General features: G+C 36.2%; 1 protein-coding gene across 1 annotated transcript in view; it reads right to left on the reverse strand.

Moving 5' to 3' along the window:
- LOC129253669 (suppressor of tumorigenicity 14 protein homolog) overlaps positions 1-19699 on the reverse strand; it is a 35281-nt gene that overhangs the window by 12963 nt on the left and 2619 nt on the right. Inside the window, exons 3-10 of the mRNA XM_064102947.1 lie at positions 17140-17357; positions 12087-12119; positions 11685-11738; positions 11084-11218; positions 9560-9769; positions 7595-7714; positions 6252-6356; positions 1034-1129 (exon numbers count right to left, since the gene is read on the reverse strand). Of these exons, the coding sequence (XP_063959017.1) occupies positions 1034-1129; positions 6252-6356; positions 7595-7714; positions 9560-9769; positions 11084-11218; positions 11685-11738; positions 12087-12119; positions 17140-17357 (971 nt within the window). The remainder of the gene's footprint in view (positions 1-1033; positions 1130-6251; positions 6357-7594; positions 7715-9559; positions 9770-11083; positions 11219-11684; positions 11739-12086; positions 12120-17139; positions 17358-19699) is intronic.

Below are 19699 nucleotides of genomic sequence, written 5' to 3' on the forward strand. Positions count from 1 at the left end.
ATTTAAAAAAATAATTGAATTTCATTGGGCAGAATCAAGCGTACCCTATAACGCTACGCCCCTCCCCTATATCAACTTTCCAGTGATATCAGCATTAGATATGAACATGTTAGAAATTAATGATAATTCATTTCTGTCATCAGAGGGAAATGGTGGAGAAGAGGGGAAGGGCACGCACATCCCCATCCACCCCACGCATACTCACCCTCACACACACCTACACACACCCTCCCACACAACCAACCCACCCACAAACACACCCTCACACACACATCAGGCCTATTACAGAATACAATCTCGTAGCTAGAGGGGTTTGGAGGCTAGATCGAACTCCGTAAATTTTCCAAAGCTAGCAAAATAGGGGAGGAAAACAGTGTTCCTTGGACAAAATACCAAACAATTTTGACTGATGATCCTTTTTAACTTTTTGTTTTGCTCATCAATTTCTTTCAGACAAAAGGCCCAACACTTATGACTGATGACTTTTTTTTGCTCGTCAAATTTTCTAGTGAAGGATATAAATGTATCGAATTGCCGCCTAATTGAAAACCCTGGTTACGGTGACGGAATACAGTATATTGTATGTTGATAACTGTAATTTTAAAAGGCCTCTCCGCATTGCAATCGTCAAAAACGTATGTTTAATATATTGGCACATTTATAAAGTATAATATACTGATGGGGTGACTATATCTCGCATCGAAGTTATTAAATAGATGTTTTAGAATCGGTTGAAATTTTCTTCCTGAAAATCTGGCTAGAATAAAAAGTGGGGAAAAGGGAAAGAAATGAATATGAACATCACAGGTTTAGTCTTTTCCATTATACATTGCTGGGTCTTCCATGGGGAGCGCTTACCCCTTTGACCCGCCACTTTAGCGTAATTATGATTTATTTCTCGAGATGTAATTTCAACATTTGACATGACCCCTTATTTGAGAGTGTATCTTGCTATAGAATTCAAAATTGCAAGATATTGTTTTTTTTATCAAATCTCACAAATTTTTGCTTCTCCCAAACATTCGCCACTTACCACAATTCTGCTCCTCATCGCTGTTATCTATGCAGTCGTTGAAGCCATCACAAACATAACTCGGACGGATTTTATTGCCATTGTTGCAGACGAAAGCTGTCACGAAGAGATTGAATACATGGAAAGCGAAATAATAAATATTCTTTAGCCATGAAGTAATTTCCTTAAAGTATACATCCAAAGAAAATTCACGAAAGTGATGATTATAGACAAATTATATATGAATGGAAAGGTCTTGTCTTTTTATACACAAATATGTCACTAAAAAGTCTTATTGATGTCGTGGAAATGCAAGAAATGAAATTATTAGAGACCCTTCTCAGCCCCCCAGCCGCCCCCATAACGCGATCAAATACAGTCGAGAATAATGACGTCACATGATGATCGACTCACTCAGCTCAGCCGCTCTCTAGCTCTGTGCAAGCCAGCAGTACACTGATAGCTGATTCACCTTCCTGGTCTCTATTTTTCTTCGAATTTACCGTTTTCTTCATGTATTGTGATATCCGAGTTCTGTTTTCGACAACTTCAGACTATAAGGGAACCAGAACTGTGTTATTTTGCCCGGTTTTTATTGAATTGTGAACTGGAAAGATCGATTTTGTCCACTTGACAGTCTTCGTTGTGTTGCTCTACTAACTATGGAAAAACTCCAAGCTGCACGGTCCCATTCACTTGCTCCCGATGCATGTTGCAGGTTACGCTGTTTGATCCAGTCAAAAGTCAAGGTAAGCATGAACTTTGGAAACTGTACTTGTTCTGACGATGCATTCACGTCAGATGACAGATACAGATCTGATATAAGTTTAGAATCATGCATTTTGGCATAACTACTATTAAAATTAAAAAGTCTTTATTTTAGAAATAATGTTTTTGCACAATTCCAGGAATCCAGCAGATTTTTTTCTTCAGATTTCTAAAACTGGCCGGGACTCAGGCAGGCGATTAAATTATTTAGGAGCACTGGTATGGACCATGGCTGAAAATCTGCTGTTTCAGAGGAATGTTTAAGTTTTTATTATACACAGAAATATATCACCATGATGCCGATGTCATGAAGCCAGAAAAATTTTCAGCAGTGATTACCCTGATTCCTGGCCAAAATCACTAACACGTATTGCGAGGTTAGTATTAGTATACTAACCTCGCACCACGAACCGCGTTTGGCAGTGGATTTCCAACTAGTGGGTCGCGCGTGCTGGGATCTCACTTCTTGGGTCCACAACACACGACTTCTATGGCTTGAATTTTCTGTGTGCGGCGGCATGTAATGAACCCTTGGGTGGGCCAAAATTAGAGTCTGGTGTTTCTTTCTGATTAGAGTGTTGCTGCATATATGCATGCGTAATGCCTTCAACAATGAAGATAAATGCAATCTTTGTAATGACACAGAGACTCAGAGAGCACCGTACCTCAAGTGATGTTCGTGTAGTCTCCACTTCACTACTGCTACAGCCTACACTACGCTACACACCGGCCCGGGTAGGTGTGGCGTACATGTACGGTAGTGTAGCGGTAGTGAAGTGGAGTGGGGCCTACACAAACATCACTTGAGGTAGAGCACCAGTGTTCTGAGTGGAACTTTTCAGGTGTCTAAACCTACTATCATTTGTTGTTGACCGGGAATTACATGCCACCGCACGTCATCAATCATCACGATAATTAAATTCATACTTTGATTTGATTATTTAAACTATTTCTTTTTTTCTCTCTTCTACACACAGATCTGCACACTTGCTGACTCTGGTGACTTCTGGTCTCTGCTTGCTACCTCAATCTGGGAGATTCAATCATGTCCTTTTACTATGATTTGGATATAGCCATTTTTTTCTTCACTCTTTCCAGGACCTACGGTTTGCAAATTGTGGACTAATAATGATACAAAAGAAAAATTTTCTTTATCAATCTTGGAAACAATTTTGAGCACAGTTTTGGAGAGAACTAATAAATTTGACTTGGACAGGAATACAGCTTGTCAAAAATAATAACACACAATTTAAAACGAAAGAACAATTTTAATGTTACTAGGGCATTCTGCGAGAAATGTTATACTCAATCACACGTCCCAAATCAAGGGTAAGTCCTTTGATTAAACATGTAGTTGAATTGCGATTGCAACTCGACCTTATTACGCTTGAATTTGAATTTAAGACTTACGCTTGATTTGCAATTGAACATAAGTTTCTTGCAGTGCCCCATAATTATGTTTTGTTATCAGATATTTAACGTGCTGATTTTTCTCGAAAGGTATAATATATTTGTCCTTTTAAACGGTATTTGAATATGGGTACGCCTTTTATTTGTTTTCCACAATATTTATTGCATGTATGAACAGAAGTGAAATATTTATTGTGAAGCACTGTGAATGTTGTGTGCTGTTGTGTGATGGTTCATCATTTTTGTTATAAGACTGAAAGCCTGGTGGATGTGAGGAAGTGGCCTGGATGAAAGAAAAGTGAACATGTGTCCAATTACTGATTTGCATATTCTAAGACAATTTTGTTTCTGGATAAATTTTGCTATGCATTCCCTACATTAAGAGTAAAGGAGAAGTCCACGCAATCAAAAATTTTGATTTTTGATTCGAACTTTGATTCAAATTTATATAATTACTATTTTAACAGTTCCGTAAATATAACCTATTGTGATCAGATGAAGAGTTTCCTATCGTCAAATCTGCAAAGAATAAAAAACAAAATGCCACAAAAAATAGAAACGAATGTGATGTGAGTGACAACTCTAATTTGCATATCATTGTTTTGTGTATATGACTGTTTTGAGTAAAAACAACAAGGGAAATTACTCTATTCAAATAATTTTAGTTGATGTGGACTTGACTTTTAACTCTACCCCTCCCATCCCAAATAAGAGTAGAAATAATCTAATCAAGAACTTGAAAATCAAAAGCAGCAATTAAGAAGCAAGATTTGATAAATACAAGTCTGAATAAAATTTCACAAGAAAATAAAAAGAGAAAAAAAGATGGGTAGGGACGGGGGAGGAATAAAAAAAAAATGCCCAGAAAAAAAAATCCGAGTTTCGAACCAGGGTCCTCGCACATGACAAAACAATGGCCAACGCATTTGGCCACAGACCATTGCCCTCCCGGAATGGCATTTTTAAGATATATGAAATAAAGTCCGCTCGCCGCTGTTGCCTAATAATGCTTCGGCAATTCAACTGCAATTTCAGTCATTTCGCGATGGATATTGCCGTGTTTTTTTTGTGGTTCCTGACTTTGCTACTTAATGAAATTTCATAATTTTTGTTCAGTCATAAAGAAGAATGTCTATGCTTTATATTGATTATAATATTAATGTGACGCAAGTGTGATTTCTACGTGAAAATATGCTTTGTTTATTCACATATATTTCTTGAAAAAAAAAAAAATAAATTCTAAGCTAAATATCGGTTACCAAAATACGTTAAATGTGCACTTTTTTTCACTGTTCAGTAAATTCAAACTTTTATCTATATAACAAGACCAATATTAAGAGCAATAAACAATTCTAAGAGCAAAAAACGCTGATTGGAAAGATCGTCTCCAATGGGCTGCTGTCCACTGTAAAAAAAATACCGCCCTATTTACTTAATTCAATTATGTTAAGAAACTGCCTTAATTTGTTCGAGTATTTATGAGTTATGGCAGTTTTAAGTAAAATTTACTTATTTTCTTTGCATCCATTTTACTCAAAATTAAGTTACAATAATTAAGTTACAATAACTTAATTCAATTAAGTAAAACAATCACTAAAATATTTGAAAAAAATCAAATGGGGGAGTGGACTTTCGGGATTCCGCTCCCCCATCGTCCCACTTGGTGGCATCATTTTCATCTTAGACATGATATATCCGAATATTAGACTTTGTGCATTGTCACTTACCTGTACATGTACATGTACAGGTACTGACATTGATATTTATATGTGATCGTTTCATTCTTACAAATAAAACAGTGAGAATAATAATTTATAAGCATCGAAAACCTAAAAAGCAATCTGAAATTTTCTGCTAAATGACTTTTAATGTTGCTCTTTCTTTGATTCAACATAAGAAAAAAATAGTTAGCACACCCTTATCCAAAACAATTTCAAACACAAATAGATATGACAATTATTAATAAAAAAAACATTTACTTGCTCTAATGAATATTCATGCATTATTTAAATATGGCGTTAATTGAAAAATATAAGTACATTCAACTTGATTTTATAAGTAATACTCATCTTTGCCTAATTGAGTTAGATTTACTCAATCAAAGCAAGCTATCAATACGTGAATTTTCTTTAATGTATATTGAACCCAAATAAATCAAGTAAATCAAGTAAATTAAACGACAAGTTAAAACTACTTAAAAAAAAACGAAAAATAATTACAAATTGTAAATTCTACTTAAATACATTAAGTGTTAATTACCGATTCAGATTTTTTTTTTTACAGTGTGTCAGCTCAGCTGCTCACTGCTCATTGTGTGACGTCACTCAGCTGGAGCTCGCAAGAGGACCGGTGGAAGGCAGAAATATGGCATGAAAATAAATCATTTTTGAGAGCTGATTTCTGCAAACTCTGATCACTATTTTGAAAAGTGAAGTTATATATCTGATTAGTAATACTTCCCCTTTACAATGATGACCACATAAAGTCATTATAAAATACTTTTGATTCTTCGGATGTATACTTTAAGCAAGGAATTGAGCCACATCGAGCCACATTTTTTTTAAACTAAAAGCTTTTTAAAGCAGCTGCGCCAAAGCCGCGAACCACTGAACAGACAACTACATAATCGGCGCCTCGTAAATACTATTCAACACGGAGTATTTGAATAATAAATTACTGAAATGATAAATACAATATGATTTACAATGAAAATTAACTGAGAGATATGGTTTAATACGAATCATTATGAAAAGGGTGGTCGAACTTATTGAAAGATGTTTTTCATGAGGGACTTAAATGGTTAAATTTGAGTTTTGGTGATCATTACACTTTGTTTTTTCAATGCCGGTAAATAATCAACAGTCAGAAAATTCAGTGGTTAGAAACAGCTATATTATGCACCTTACAAAATGTTATAATAATAATAAGAATAATAATAATAAATATTATTATTATCATTTAAGGAATTTCTAATGATTGGGTTAGATGAGGAACGAATGTAAGTACAACAAGATCTATTTATTATACTGACACCAACGCCCTATAGCTGGATAATACTTACTGCAATTGACTTCGTCGTCCATACAAGCTACCTTTCTGTTACAGATCTGTGTTCTAACGAGGCAGTGTCCATCTCCGCAGCGCTCGTACCATGGATCGGGACATTCTTAATGACAATAATATTATAGAATGACAGTCATGATCAACTATATATTAGCAAAACGATTATTTTCAACTGTAAACAAAGTGCATGTAATAAAGTGTGATAAAAAAAACAAGATTTCAATCGGATGCGCTCCATCCGGTAAAGTACATTCAAAAGAAATTAAATTTTGATTCAACATTTGAAAGGTTGGAGGGGTGACAATCTTTTCTAAATGTTGCATTTACCACAGTTGTAAATGCAACATTGACTTTGAATGGTTCGAACAAACACTTATACCACTGCAAAAACTCTGGTGTTGATTTAATACCAGCCCGGAATCTATATATGTCCACACCCGAGAGAAGTGTTAAAAAACACCAGTTTCGTTTTGGTCTAACACCAGATAGGAGTTTATACAACACCAATTAGTATTAAATAAGCACCGGTTTGATTCCAAAGTGGTGTTGTTTCAATACTTCTCTGGTGTGGACATAATAGATTTCGGGCTGGTGTTAACTCAACACCTGAGTTTTTGCAGTGTAAAATGTTGGATTCAGTTTTATGCAGGTTTGGATATAACATTTGGAAAAGGTTGTCACTCCTCCAAACTTTTTAAATGTTGATTTAACATATATAATTGTTAGAGTGTACTCAGCAAAAACTGTGGTGTTAACCGGTGTCACATAGAGGACCACACCAGTTATTTTACACCGGTGTTGAATTGACAGTGTTAGTCTAACACCTATATGTGTTATTACAACACCTTTGGTTGTTACATTTACACTCTTTGGTGTTATTTTCAATCTCTAGGATGTAATTTTAACACCTCAGGGTGTGGTCCTCTAACAACACCAACTGGTGTCAGTTTTAACACCAAAGTTTTCACAAGGTATGTCTATTATGCTTTAATCCCACATGGTGCAAAACAGCAGTGTTTAAATAATAAACAAAACTTAAACCAGTAATGCTTTCAATGGCGTTGTTCTCAACACAAAATTGTTAGAGAACAAAATAATAATAATAATAATAATGATACATCCGCCTCACAGTCTGTAACGCTTTACATTCGTATATTTTCAGGACAAGGACACTTTTCAAAAGACATTAAAATATCCACTGCCAGTGAAAAGGGGTATCGTGGCTTTTCAAAAGGGCGTCCAAGGTTCTTTTCAGTGGATGAATTTCAGCAGATGAAATTGAATCCAATTGATTTGATACCTATGCATTACAAATGAAAGTAAAGAACCGTAATAACGTACTGCATCCCACTTCGTCAGTTCCATCAGCACACCGTAGCACTCCGTCACATCTATCCTCTTCAATAAAACAGCTTCGACTATACTTGCACATAGATGTTCCCACCGGGCACGTAAAATTATCTGTAAAGAGAATAGAATTGACCCAAACTTGTACTCGTAGGCTCGTATTCTGAAGTCGGTTTTAACTTAAACTCAGGTTTTAAGTTGTGGTTTAACTATGGATAGCCAGTTGCGACATAATTTCATAACAGTAGAGGTTCAAAGAATCAACTCATTCAATCTAAAATCATTCCTAACTGCCTTGGAAGGGTAATAAGATAGGTGTCTTCTGAAAACGACTCATAGGAAAGAGCACAGTAAACATAAGAAACATACAATATGAACAAAATTTTGACATATTTTGGCTTGCCATAATTTTAGCTCAGAGTTAGACGCTGGTCAAGGTTAAACCCGACTTCAGAATACGGGCCCAAGAGTCCATAGCAAATTTAGTTTAAAAGCCCTTTCGATTTGACAATGAGAAAGAATCATAGGCCTATTTATTCTTAAAGGGGAAGTTCACCCTAACAAAAAGTTTATTGTCAAAATAGCAGAAAAAATAATAAAAAATGCTGCTGAAGCTTTGGGATAAATCCAAAGAAAAATAAAAAGTTATCAGAATTCTAATTATTTGATTCGTGTCGTCATATGTGAGCAGCATTCCAACATAGCAAATAATAAATTATCAATGAAATGTCATTTTGTCTGAAAATTGAAAATAGTTTATACTGTACCTTTTGTATATCAGTAGAAAAATCATTTCATATCCGATCATGAAAATCAAACAAAAATTGGTCATCAGGAACCGTTTAAAAAATGAAAAAATCGTGAAAACCAAGCGAGCAATCAATCAATTACCTTTGTGTTACGGGACCCTGGCGAAGATTAAGCATACTTTTGACGCTTTAAGCCTATACGGTTTTCAAGATACCTAGGAATGTTAGTAATTGACTTACTGTTTCCCCATACTTTGTATAATTAACTTTTTAAGGGGAAAATTTGTCTTTTATTTGACAGTATGTACAAACGAGGAAGCAAAACTCCCTTTACGTTAATAAAAAAAAATGAAATACAGAGAGGAGATATGTTTAACGAGCACTGGCTTTATACACATTGCTTAAAAACTATTAGCAATGGTAAAAAAGGCCCCTCCCACACTTTCCTTCGCTAATTGTCACCCCCCAAATTTTCAGATGCTGTTGACGATACCTTGACATCCATCTCCCCCCCCCCAATTTTTCTGATTTGCCAATGACTATATAAAAGACACGAATGTTCTTCCCTTGCGGAGAACAAACTTGTAAGTGTGAATAATGTCTGCTTGGGCTCGTCTTAAAATCAACTTATTGAGAGAACAGCTGCAGCTGTCTACCGAAAAACATATGGCGAAACCTCGACTCAAAAATTAATGTGTGTTATATTCGAGACAAAATGGAGGAAGGACTAAGAACTGCCGGAAGAAATTGCATTATGTTTCATTCAAGTTAGGGAATGAAAGGAATAAACTGATAACAAATCAATGTTACACTTTATCCATGTGTGGTCTTATTTTTAAAGGAAATATACTTATATTTGTCTTCAAAGTTAAAATACTATTGCGGGTATGATAGACATTTGTGATACCAAACAAGAATTCTTAACTGAAGAAATTAGTAGCTACAAGTTCATTCGCCTTATACATGTATTATGTTATAATTTTCTTTGAAAACTCCGGGCCAAACAATGAAATACAGACAAAGTAAATATCTCAAGAACTTGGGGTTGTACAACAAAAGTTTGACCAGTACATAATCGTATTAAAGAATCGTAGGGATTCTATGATAATTTCCATCAATTTGAGATGAACGGTATATATATTATATACATCTCGTAAAAATAATTATTAAAAAGCATATATTTGATCTTATATCCGAATTGTTTACTAACCGCTTCCTTTGAATGTTGTCAACTGCATCCAGAATCCGTAATGAGATTCGTAAGGATCCGAATTGAGATGGATGTAAAGCTCGTTGCCTGGAAAGAAGATGTCCACCGGATTTTCAAACCCGGTTAATGTCTGAAACATTGTACCCGGATATAGCTGGACCTGACCGGAACCGATGTACAAATAGTCGTATTCGTCTTCTAAACTCAAGTCTGTATATGGAAAAAAAATTAAGAAAATGAACTTCAAAAGTAGGAAAACACAGCCTGGTCATCGAAATAACATCAGGGTTTCTTTTGAATGGATACGTTTTCTTTTCGGGAGCGTCCTTTTCCATCTTTGCTTTAAACAAAAATCATTGCTTTTCTGCCTCATTTATTCCTCTATTTGTGGAAAAGATAACGTTTATTTAATTTTTCAGTGAGCATTTAGAAAAACATTCCTTCCCTCTCTTGTCTGCAGTGCATATAGATAACCCGGACTATTGTAAAGGGCCGACCTCATCATACTCTCTTAACTATGTATTTTTCGTTTATGAAAGAAAATACTGGTAAAAATTTGATTATATCATCTAAAGATAAATTTTATGAAGTTGTCAACACTGGCAATTCTCCGACAGTTAATGTAGGAACAGTTACCATAGTAACAGTCAGAGACCAGTGCTTCTCAGCCAATCAAAATCAAGGATTCCACTGATGTGTCTGAGCTGAATACTTTCATGAAACATTTCAGGTGTTCTCGTGTAAAAGAGAATTTGGGAATATTCGTAAAAACAAGGGGGCGGGTGCCCCCACACTCTACACCAGGAACGCCTGTAAAAATAGTATTAGTGGCGTAATGAGCCAAACATGTTTTAAAGGCATATCATAGCGTTTGTACTAAAATTCATTTAAAAACATCACGAGCGAACAAAGCGAGCAATAATTTCATTTTATTTCTTTTTTGGCTTTGCTTTTTCACATGAAATTTCATTTTATGATAGGTTTTGACATAATATTCAAGAAATAATATAATCAGTCTTTCTTTCTTAATCTTTTCTTTCTCCCTCCCCCCTCTTTTTTTTTTTTTTTAATCTTGGCCGCCCCCAAGTACCCCTCTTCTGTAGGCCATGGTGACAAACCCTACAGGAAAGAGCACAGTTTCCTACAGTGTGTTCACATGGTGGGACACAAAGTGAAACCTCCTTATTACTGTTAAAGTTGAGTATTTCAGCTAGTGTGAATCACATATTCATATTGTCGACCGTGTGAACACGCTGTGAACAGTCTCACTGCCGAGGTGTCCACAGTCTGTGTGAAAATATCTTCACACTGTTGGATTTAAGCATAATATTTTCACATAGTCCACTATGTGAACACACTGCGATCTCACTTTAATTGTGACACTGTTCTTTCCATGCAGTAGAAGAACCGATCGCTCTGTCAGGGTGACCTTTGACCGTACTTTTTACACACGTATGTCAAAATAATCAATAACTGTTTTACTTTATATATAGGCCTATTTCCCATGTTTAACAGCCGACTTACTTTTAAAGTGAATCAAGATGTTGTAGCCATCCGGGGCGGAAACGTACCAAGTAAACGTGGTGTTTTCAGGATACTTCCCAGGGTAGTTCAATGAAAATAAATCTGTGGTTGTGTCCCCTTCGAGCACAGTAATATCTATATGAACACGATTAAAAGTTGTTTATGTTTACATTAGTTCTTACAAATTTATTTTAATGAATCACCTTCTTATTGATAAATCATATCAGACAAAGATAATAAACATAAACTCTTAAATAATCTGGTAAGATTTTGACTAGATTATCAGGCCACATTTTAGTCATGTGGCCTCATAGATAAAAGTAGCTTATATCACATATATTACTTATACTTACCAATGTTGTCAATGTTTTAAGAAAGTTTGCTTAAATATTATAAACGATTTCCTTTCAAATTCCTTGACTTGACTTGAAAAATAAAAGAGCGTCGTCTAGTCAAAGATACACATACTTTAATACCGTTTAGTATTATTTAGTTTCAGTGGATTTTTTTTAATAAGTCAAAGTTGTGAGAAGAAAACTTGATAGAACATTGACATTAATGATGAATACGCATGATAAAAAAAATAAAAATAAATACAAACTGTGAGGAGGATGTTTTCTTGTGACTGTTCGAACTGTTGTCGTTTCTTCCTCATCTGAAGAAAAAAAAAGAAGAGAAGATTTACAAGAAAATTATAATCCCTATCGTTCATTCATCACAGTAGTTTACAAATAAAGAGTATAAAACTGTTTGGAAATTCGCATAACACCATAATTGCCTTTCAAAAATATGTCAATAAATGTTGTTATTCGTAAACTATTTCAAACATAAGTTTCACTTTTAGACCATGGCAATGAATATGACTTAATCACAATGTTATGGAAGTATGTTCAAGTTAATCAATGTTTGATCTGAAGTTTTCGTTAAAAAGTAAGTAAAATAACCCCTCAAACACAACAATAAATAATCTAAATTAAATACAAATATTCAAAATTAGACATACCGTCTTCATCTTGCATATGGCCTCTTCGTTTAGCTGCAGAGATTTAAAAAGAAAGAAGAAATGATAGCTTTCATTAATCTGCCAACCACCATAGCACCATTGATTCGTTAATAGTTTAAATGCTCTTGTAAATAATCTATAGTAATCACCCCCGTTTTATTCTCAAAATCTTATTCCTTTATAGTTCATGATACCGGACATGTGGCTCATTGTATAGAGCGTCCGCCTCATGAACGGGAGGTCGTGGTATGGGTTCGATTTATAGGTCTATGGTTCGATCTACGGACAGGTCATACTCAGGCGCTCGTTGTATCAAAAGGGTGAATATTATTTAAAGATCAAGTCCACCCCAGAAAAATTTTGATTTGAATAAATAGAGAAAAATCAAACTAGCAAAACGCCGAAAATTTCATCAAAATCGGATGTAAAATAACAAAGTTATAACATTTTAAAGTTTTGCATATTTTTCATAAAACAATGATATGCACAACTCAAATGGGACAGTCGATGATGTCCCCCACTCACTATTTCTTTTTTTTTTTTTTAATGTTTGAATTATACAATATTTATTTTTTTATAGATTTGACAATAAGGACCAACCTGACTGAATCATATAGTATTAAACAATACTCATTCCACATGTTCAGGGAGGAATTAATCGTTGTTTCACTTGACAATGAGGAGAAAATCGAATATTCCCTATTTCATATAATAAAATACAAAAGAAATAGTGAGTGGATGACGTCATCAGTCTCCTCAGTTGCATACCCACCATGCATATAACTGTTTTGTGAAATTAATAAAACTTTAAAATTTTATAACTTTCTTTTTTTACATCCAATTTTGATGAAATTTTTAGTGTTATGCTTGTTGGATTTTTCTCTTTTCATTCAAATCAACGTTTTGTTGTGGTGGACTTGCCTGCTGGGAGAACAGTTCATGATAGCTGCGAGTGGCCACCTGGGTAAATAAAACATCATTATTATTTATCATACTGTACACGTAGACGTGTTTTCTCCATTGGCTTTTACAGACAATAAAGTCACCACTACAAATTGCATTCGTTGAACTGACAGTATAAAATAATGTGGCATTACATAATGTACAATTAATAAAGCGAAATTAGAATTAGATGCTGATTCAGAATAGATATATAGATGAAATGATGGGTGAATGAATGAATGAATAGCATGAATAAATAAATAAATAAATAAATATATAAATATACAGTATATAAGTAAATAAATGAATAAATAAATAATGAAATAATGAAATGAGTAAATGAATAAACAAACAAATAAAGAGAGAAAGCCAAGTTGAAAAACAGGTTTTGTATCGATATTTGTGGATTTTCAATGTTATTCTCATTTGATTTATCTTTGATTATCAAACTCAATTTGAAATGGAATAACTGATATCTATGAATCTAACAGGAATGAAAACTTTGGACTGTTTAAAAAAATAGAGATAACGAAAACTTTCAAATTATTATTTACTCAAAGGCCTATTTGAGAAAAAGATGTACTACCACGCTAATAAGAATAGATATAGCTCAGCTTCTCTTAAAATATGTTCATATTATTAAAGCTAAATGAATAAAAGGTATTGTTGAAAGTTAGACAGTATGTGACTTATAAGTAATGTGATTAGAACAAAAAATATATTCAAAATCTGCCGTAATAGTACGTTGAGTTAGAATAAAGAGTATCAATGTTCGTGATCATGATTGTGATGGAACGCGCAAAGAATATACGAAGTCAGATGAATAAATTTTATACGCGCCCATCTCTTTGGTTATCGATCGCTCTATCCAGCGGTGTTTTTTCCCGCCAAAACAATGCTGCACCTGCCGTGCAATGCACTGAACCACGGCACCGTAGCCGGACTCATTGCAGACGAGGATGTCCGAAATCGAACTCTTCCAGCTCTCTCATTTCCTTGCCTCGATTGCGATTCCGGTTTGGTCGACAACAGTGGAATTGAAAGAAAGAAATGTCGAATTTGTGATTCGCAGGAAGGCTTTGATTGTATAACATTATGCTAAGTGGATGTTGTTCTGTCAGTTTCTGAAGAAGAAAAAAAAATCGTTAATGTCTTATTCATTTTGTGACAGAAACTGATAAGCTATATACATCCCTGGACCCTGGAATGACCGAAGGGAGCGAAAGAGGGATATTGTGGAAGGGACTCAAGGGAGGGGCGACTACCCCAGGGGGGCGACAAAGTCCTCTCACATCAAATGTATTCAAAACTTCTTTTCACCACAACCCCCACTAGCCTACTCCAATACCATGATTACATCTAGCATCAATTTTAAAATATATCCCATCTATATGTGTTATTAAAAATGAAAATACTGATGTGGATATATGGTACTCGTGCACTTAACAGAAGTATGATCTCATTAGAAACAAATTACGGATTCTGTCTCTCTCTCTCTCTCCCTTCTTCGTCATTCTATATCTCTATCTCTCTCCCTCCCTTCTTCGTCTCTCTCTTTCTTCTCTCTCTTCTTCTTCCAATCCATTTATTCCGCTCTATTTTGGACAGATGTTAGAACCATTTTATACTAGTGTTTGACAGCAGGCGGAGAGAATCGTGTACTATAATGTACTTGACCGTGAAGCGACTGGTTTGACATCCCTTAGCCTTGGTGTCAGTTCTCAATCGCATTTCCGTATACTTTACAATAGCCTTCAGTATTATCGAACTGTAGTGAGTAGACCATGGAGCTAGTAGCTCCATGGGTAGACTATAAGATAGTATATGGTAGTGTGTGTCTATCAAGTGATGAAGTATATTTGAGCCTAATCTTGATTTGGCCTTAGAATTCAAAGAAGTCCCTGATGGACTATCCATTATCTGCACCGTCTTGGCAAACACATCAAACTTTCATTGATGAATGGGATTTTTTAAGAGCGAAGTCCTCACAAAGCATAATGTAAGCATATGTACCCTAGTAAAAAAAAAAAAACAGTGTTCCACAGTGTGTGCCGCAGTGTGTTCACAGTGTGTGACACCATTTGAAATCACCTTCACACTGCCATGACTGTTCAACTTGAGCTTTCAACAGTGTAAATCACATATTCACTTAGTCGACCATGATTGTGATCACGCTGTGAACAGTACACACTGTCTATGTGTGAACATGTCTCCACACTGTTTATTTTGAACATTTTAACAGTGTGAATAATATTTTCACATGGTCGAACATGTGAACACACTGCGATCACACTTTGTAACACTGTTACAGGGTGGAGCGTTGTGGCCCAGTGGATTAGTCTTCGGACTTTGAAACAGAGGGTCGTGGGTTCGAATCCCAGCCATGGCGTAATTTCCTTCGGCAAGAAATCCACATTATCCACACTGTGCTGCACTCAACCCAGGTGAGGTGAATGGGTACCTGGCAGGAATTGATTCCTTGAAATGCGTGTGCGCTGTAATCTTAGTAATTACGGCTGCCAAGCTACAGCTGGGGTAATAATATCCGAGTCCTTTGGAAGCGAATAGAGACATTATTTATAATTGTGATATGCGCTATACAAGAACTGTATATTATTATTATTATTGTTATTTCCGGTAGGGTAGTCTTCGAACGTTGAGGACCCTTATAACGGTCCAGAAGTAACCAAATCCAAAAAAAAATTTGCAATGACTTCATCCAGGTATGAGAATGTTATCATTCCGGCCAAGAATTTAACTTCGAGGAAAGTAAGTTGGTTGGTTGATCGAAACATTGTTCTAACATGAAATTGCATAAAAAATATGCAATTTAATTTGTGTTTTCAGATATAGTATAGGATTCTAAACGCTTTAATTTCATATACGTACAGATGGGGGCCTCGGGGGCGCTTGCCCCCATCCGCCCAAAAGTTTTCACGACTAAGGAAAAAAAAGATAAAAGGAAAGAGGAAAGGGTAAAAAGAAAGAAAAAGAAGTCAAATAATTAGTCAAATGAAGGTAATCGTCAAACCAATTATCCCACACTGAAACTATAGGCAAATAAGATTCGGAAGATAATACACAGAAAGCCTTTAAATAGGGAGGCACTTCTTGAAACAAATCAAGGTAGGTATATTCAAACTTAGTAATTCAAGATCATATAAATTCGATTTCAATCCAGCTAATAGAGTAGTTAAATAAACAAAAAGTGACATCTCTCCCCCATGGCTCTGGAAAACGGGGGTGCTAAAGCACCACCCAAGATTTTTTTTATGGAGTTGAGCATGCGTATGTTTTTCACCATTATAGGTGACCAAATCATCTTCATTTTGGAAAGAAAAGCTTAGTTTCTTTTTTTGGTTGTTTTTTCCAAACCAGCACCCCCTCTTCAAAAATTACTCCAGGCCCCTGCTCTCACAAGTATTAGACTTCCTGTTTCAAATCGTCTTTGCCTTGTCAAGTGATTCAGTAAAAATCTTCAGACTTACATAACGGATTTCGTTCTCATACGTTTGGTAAAAAAAAAAGAAGAAGAATATAATATGTATATCGAAACAAGAAAAAAATGAAGCAGCTTTACGGAACCTTCAGTCGTCAAATTCAGCTTTTTCCCACACAAAGAAAAGCCATGATGACCTAAGACGTGACATTATCCTTTTTCCCAAGTGACTAAGGGGTTATTGCATAGTGGTGAATAGGGCCCATACCTCTACTCTTTTTTTTTATTATTTAATTTTCCTTTCTTTTCTCTTTTTCCTACTAAATCAAAAAATAAAGGTGTGGGCAGCCATCTTCCTGCCCCCGAACGCCCCCTTGGGTTGGTACCCGAACCCTCCCACTTTGTCTAAGTTTGCCAGTTCACTAAGCCCGTCGCAGAAAGAGTTGCGTTAATTTAGCATCTGGAAAACAAACAAAAACAAAAGCAAAACAAAAGGAAACAAAAGCATGTCACCCCCCCCTAATTAAAGTTTCTGATTAGTTGAAAATACACTTGCGTTTGTGTTTCGAAAATTTCGTTTAATCGCAATCCTTTGTGCAATGAACCCCCTCAGCCCCGAACTCACTCTTCGAACATCATCTGCACAATTTATACTACACGTCTTATAGTTACCTAAAACAGTTAGTACGATGATGAGAACGATGAGGAGGATCAAACCGAGAACGAGTAGGACACCGTACTTGGCACGCTTCGCCTGTTTGGGGGACATGCCACCCTCTCCTTTGGTTATCACCTTTGGCTCCTGCTCCGCCGCTTGTTCTTTGGCACTACTCTCTTTCTTTCCTCCATCATTTTCCTCTCCTCGTTCAGCGAGTTCGTATCCGTCCTTCCTGTCATGAAAAATGATTACATTGTATCATATTCTATACGATGTGAGATAGGTGTCGTCATCGTCGTCGTCGGTATCATCTTTGCGTTACTACTGACCACCACCATCATCATCGTCACCACCATCACCATCATCACTCCACCATCACAACCACCGCCACCACCATCATCATACCACAACCACCACTACCACCGTCATACCATCACCATCACCATACCGCCACAACCACCATACCACCACGGTAAATTGCCAATTCGTCTACTGCCAACTCGTCCACTCACCACATGGTCTACTTTCATTTAGTCTAATGCCATTCCGTCCATCGACTTTTCGTCTAACAACCATTTGGTATTTTGGTCCAATCATCACTTCGTCTAATCACCATTTCGTCTATGACCATTTCGTCTCATAACCAGTTGGTCTAATATACATTTCATTTTGCACAATTAACACTTCGTCCAATTAGACCAAATGGTATATGGACTAAATGACTATTGGACCAACTGGTTATTAGACAGAATGGTGAGAGGACAAAATGGCAATTAGACCACGTGGATAGTGGACGAACTGATGGTAGACCAAATGATAGTAGACGAGTTGGCAATTGGACGAAATGACATTAGACGAATTGGAAATAACCCACCACCACCATCATCATAACCACCACCATACCACAACCACCACTACCACCACCACCATCTCCACAACCATCATCATCATCATCATCATCATCATCATCATCACCATCATCATCACCATCTTCTTCTTCTTCTCTACAAGAACAATTTTGCCCTGCATCACCTTGATCTCGCAAGCCACGCCCAAAGCTTATTAAAGGTTTGGAGCTTAGCATACTGACATGGCTGGTTGCACGTGATGATAGGAAGGCGACACTAACCATGATGATAACATTACATCTATTATGCGCCCTTCTCAAACCATCGACATCACTTTGCCATTCTTTCCTCGAGGTTGATAAGAGATAGAAAGGTTTTTTTTTTTTTTTAATAATCATCATGATTATCGTCAATATCATATTGTTATTTCCTTTAAGTTTTATTGTTTCTTTATCCCCTACACCATAACTTTAAACCAATACTAGATAACATACTGCGCTGTTTTTGCTGGAGTTAACATGGCTGGTTTTTCAACATAATTATATAGCCATGATTATAATAGCGTAGATGATGAGACAATATTGTTTAAAGTTGCAAGAATGTTGGTGAACTCTACGTTGGACTTGATAAAAATTTTGGGGACCTCTGGTGTCCTCCGAAGTCAAGGAAGTTTATATGCCTTTGAATTCCTCCTCTTCCACCCCCCCCCCCCTGCACACACATGTATCTGCATCCACAATCCCGGCATTAGTGCCTGACGTCATGGATATGCTACCAATTCGTTTAATATTCAGATATTATCAAGTGTTGTGACTGTCTGTTAGAGAGCAATATGTTCTATTTAAACACCAGTCATATCATCCTCAGCATATGTCGCAGTGCTTCTGCTCGAGGGCAATGCATGATGCCTACTGGACCATTACCATTTAGAGACGCCAATTAATATTTAGGTGCGGATTCGAGGACGGGGAGGGGCAAATTACACTTTTAGGACTTTTTCGTTAGCATGTCCCCCCAAAAAATGGTACGAGAAAATATGGTAATATGCATCTATACTTTTTTTGTTGGTGTTGATTATTTATTTATTTTATTAGTCAATTATTGAATTATTGGTGTTAAAGAAAGCCCCCCCCCCCCCCGAAGTAAATCTCAGATCCGCCCCTGAATTTTGAGCCAGACCGTCCAATGTAAAAAAAAGATACATAAAAAGCATTGCACCATCGCGCCATCACATTTCCAAGACTTTTTTTTGCACGGGTTAAGTAGCTCCAGCATGGCCAATGCCGGTTACATTTTCTATACAATGGAGAAAAATTAGAAAGAAGAAAGATACACGTCAATCTTGTTACACAGGGGCCGCGGAACGGTTTTCAAAGTGGGGGGCTGAGCCAAAAGTGGGGGGGGGGGGGGCTGACCATGCTAAAAATCACAATCATATGGTCATTTTTACGTTTTTGTACACAGTTTTGGAAAAAAAAGAGGGGGGGGGGGGCTGAAGCCCCCCAGCCCCCCGGTTCCGCAGCCCCTGTTACAAGTCGATACCTAATTCCATAAAAAAAATATATCAAGCCAACAGCATCTGCATCTAGATGTGTGTCACCTGGGAAATGGAATTACATTTGTATTTAAAGGCTGATTCCTTAAATACTTTTTAAAGTTTTATATAATTCTTACTACCTAATATAAATTCGAGGGAATTCGTATACTAGGCCTACATCACAGGCCT

This window comes from Lytechinus pictus, chromosome 1 (genome assembly GCF_037042905.1).
Source record: "Lytechinus pictus isolate F3 Inbred chromosome 1, Lp3.0, whole genome shotgun sequence".
Classification (NCBI taxonomy): Eukaryota; Metazoa; Echinodermata; class Echinoidea; order Temnopleuroida; family Toxopneustidae; genus Lytechinus; species Lytechinus pictus.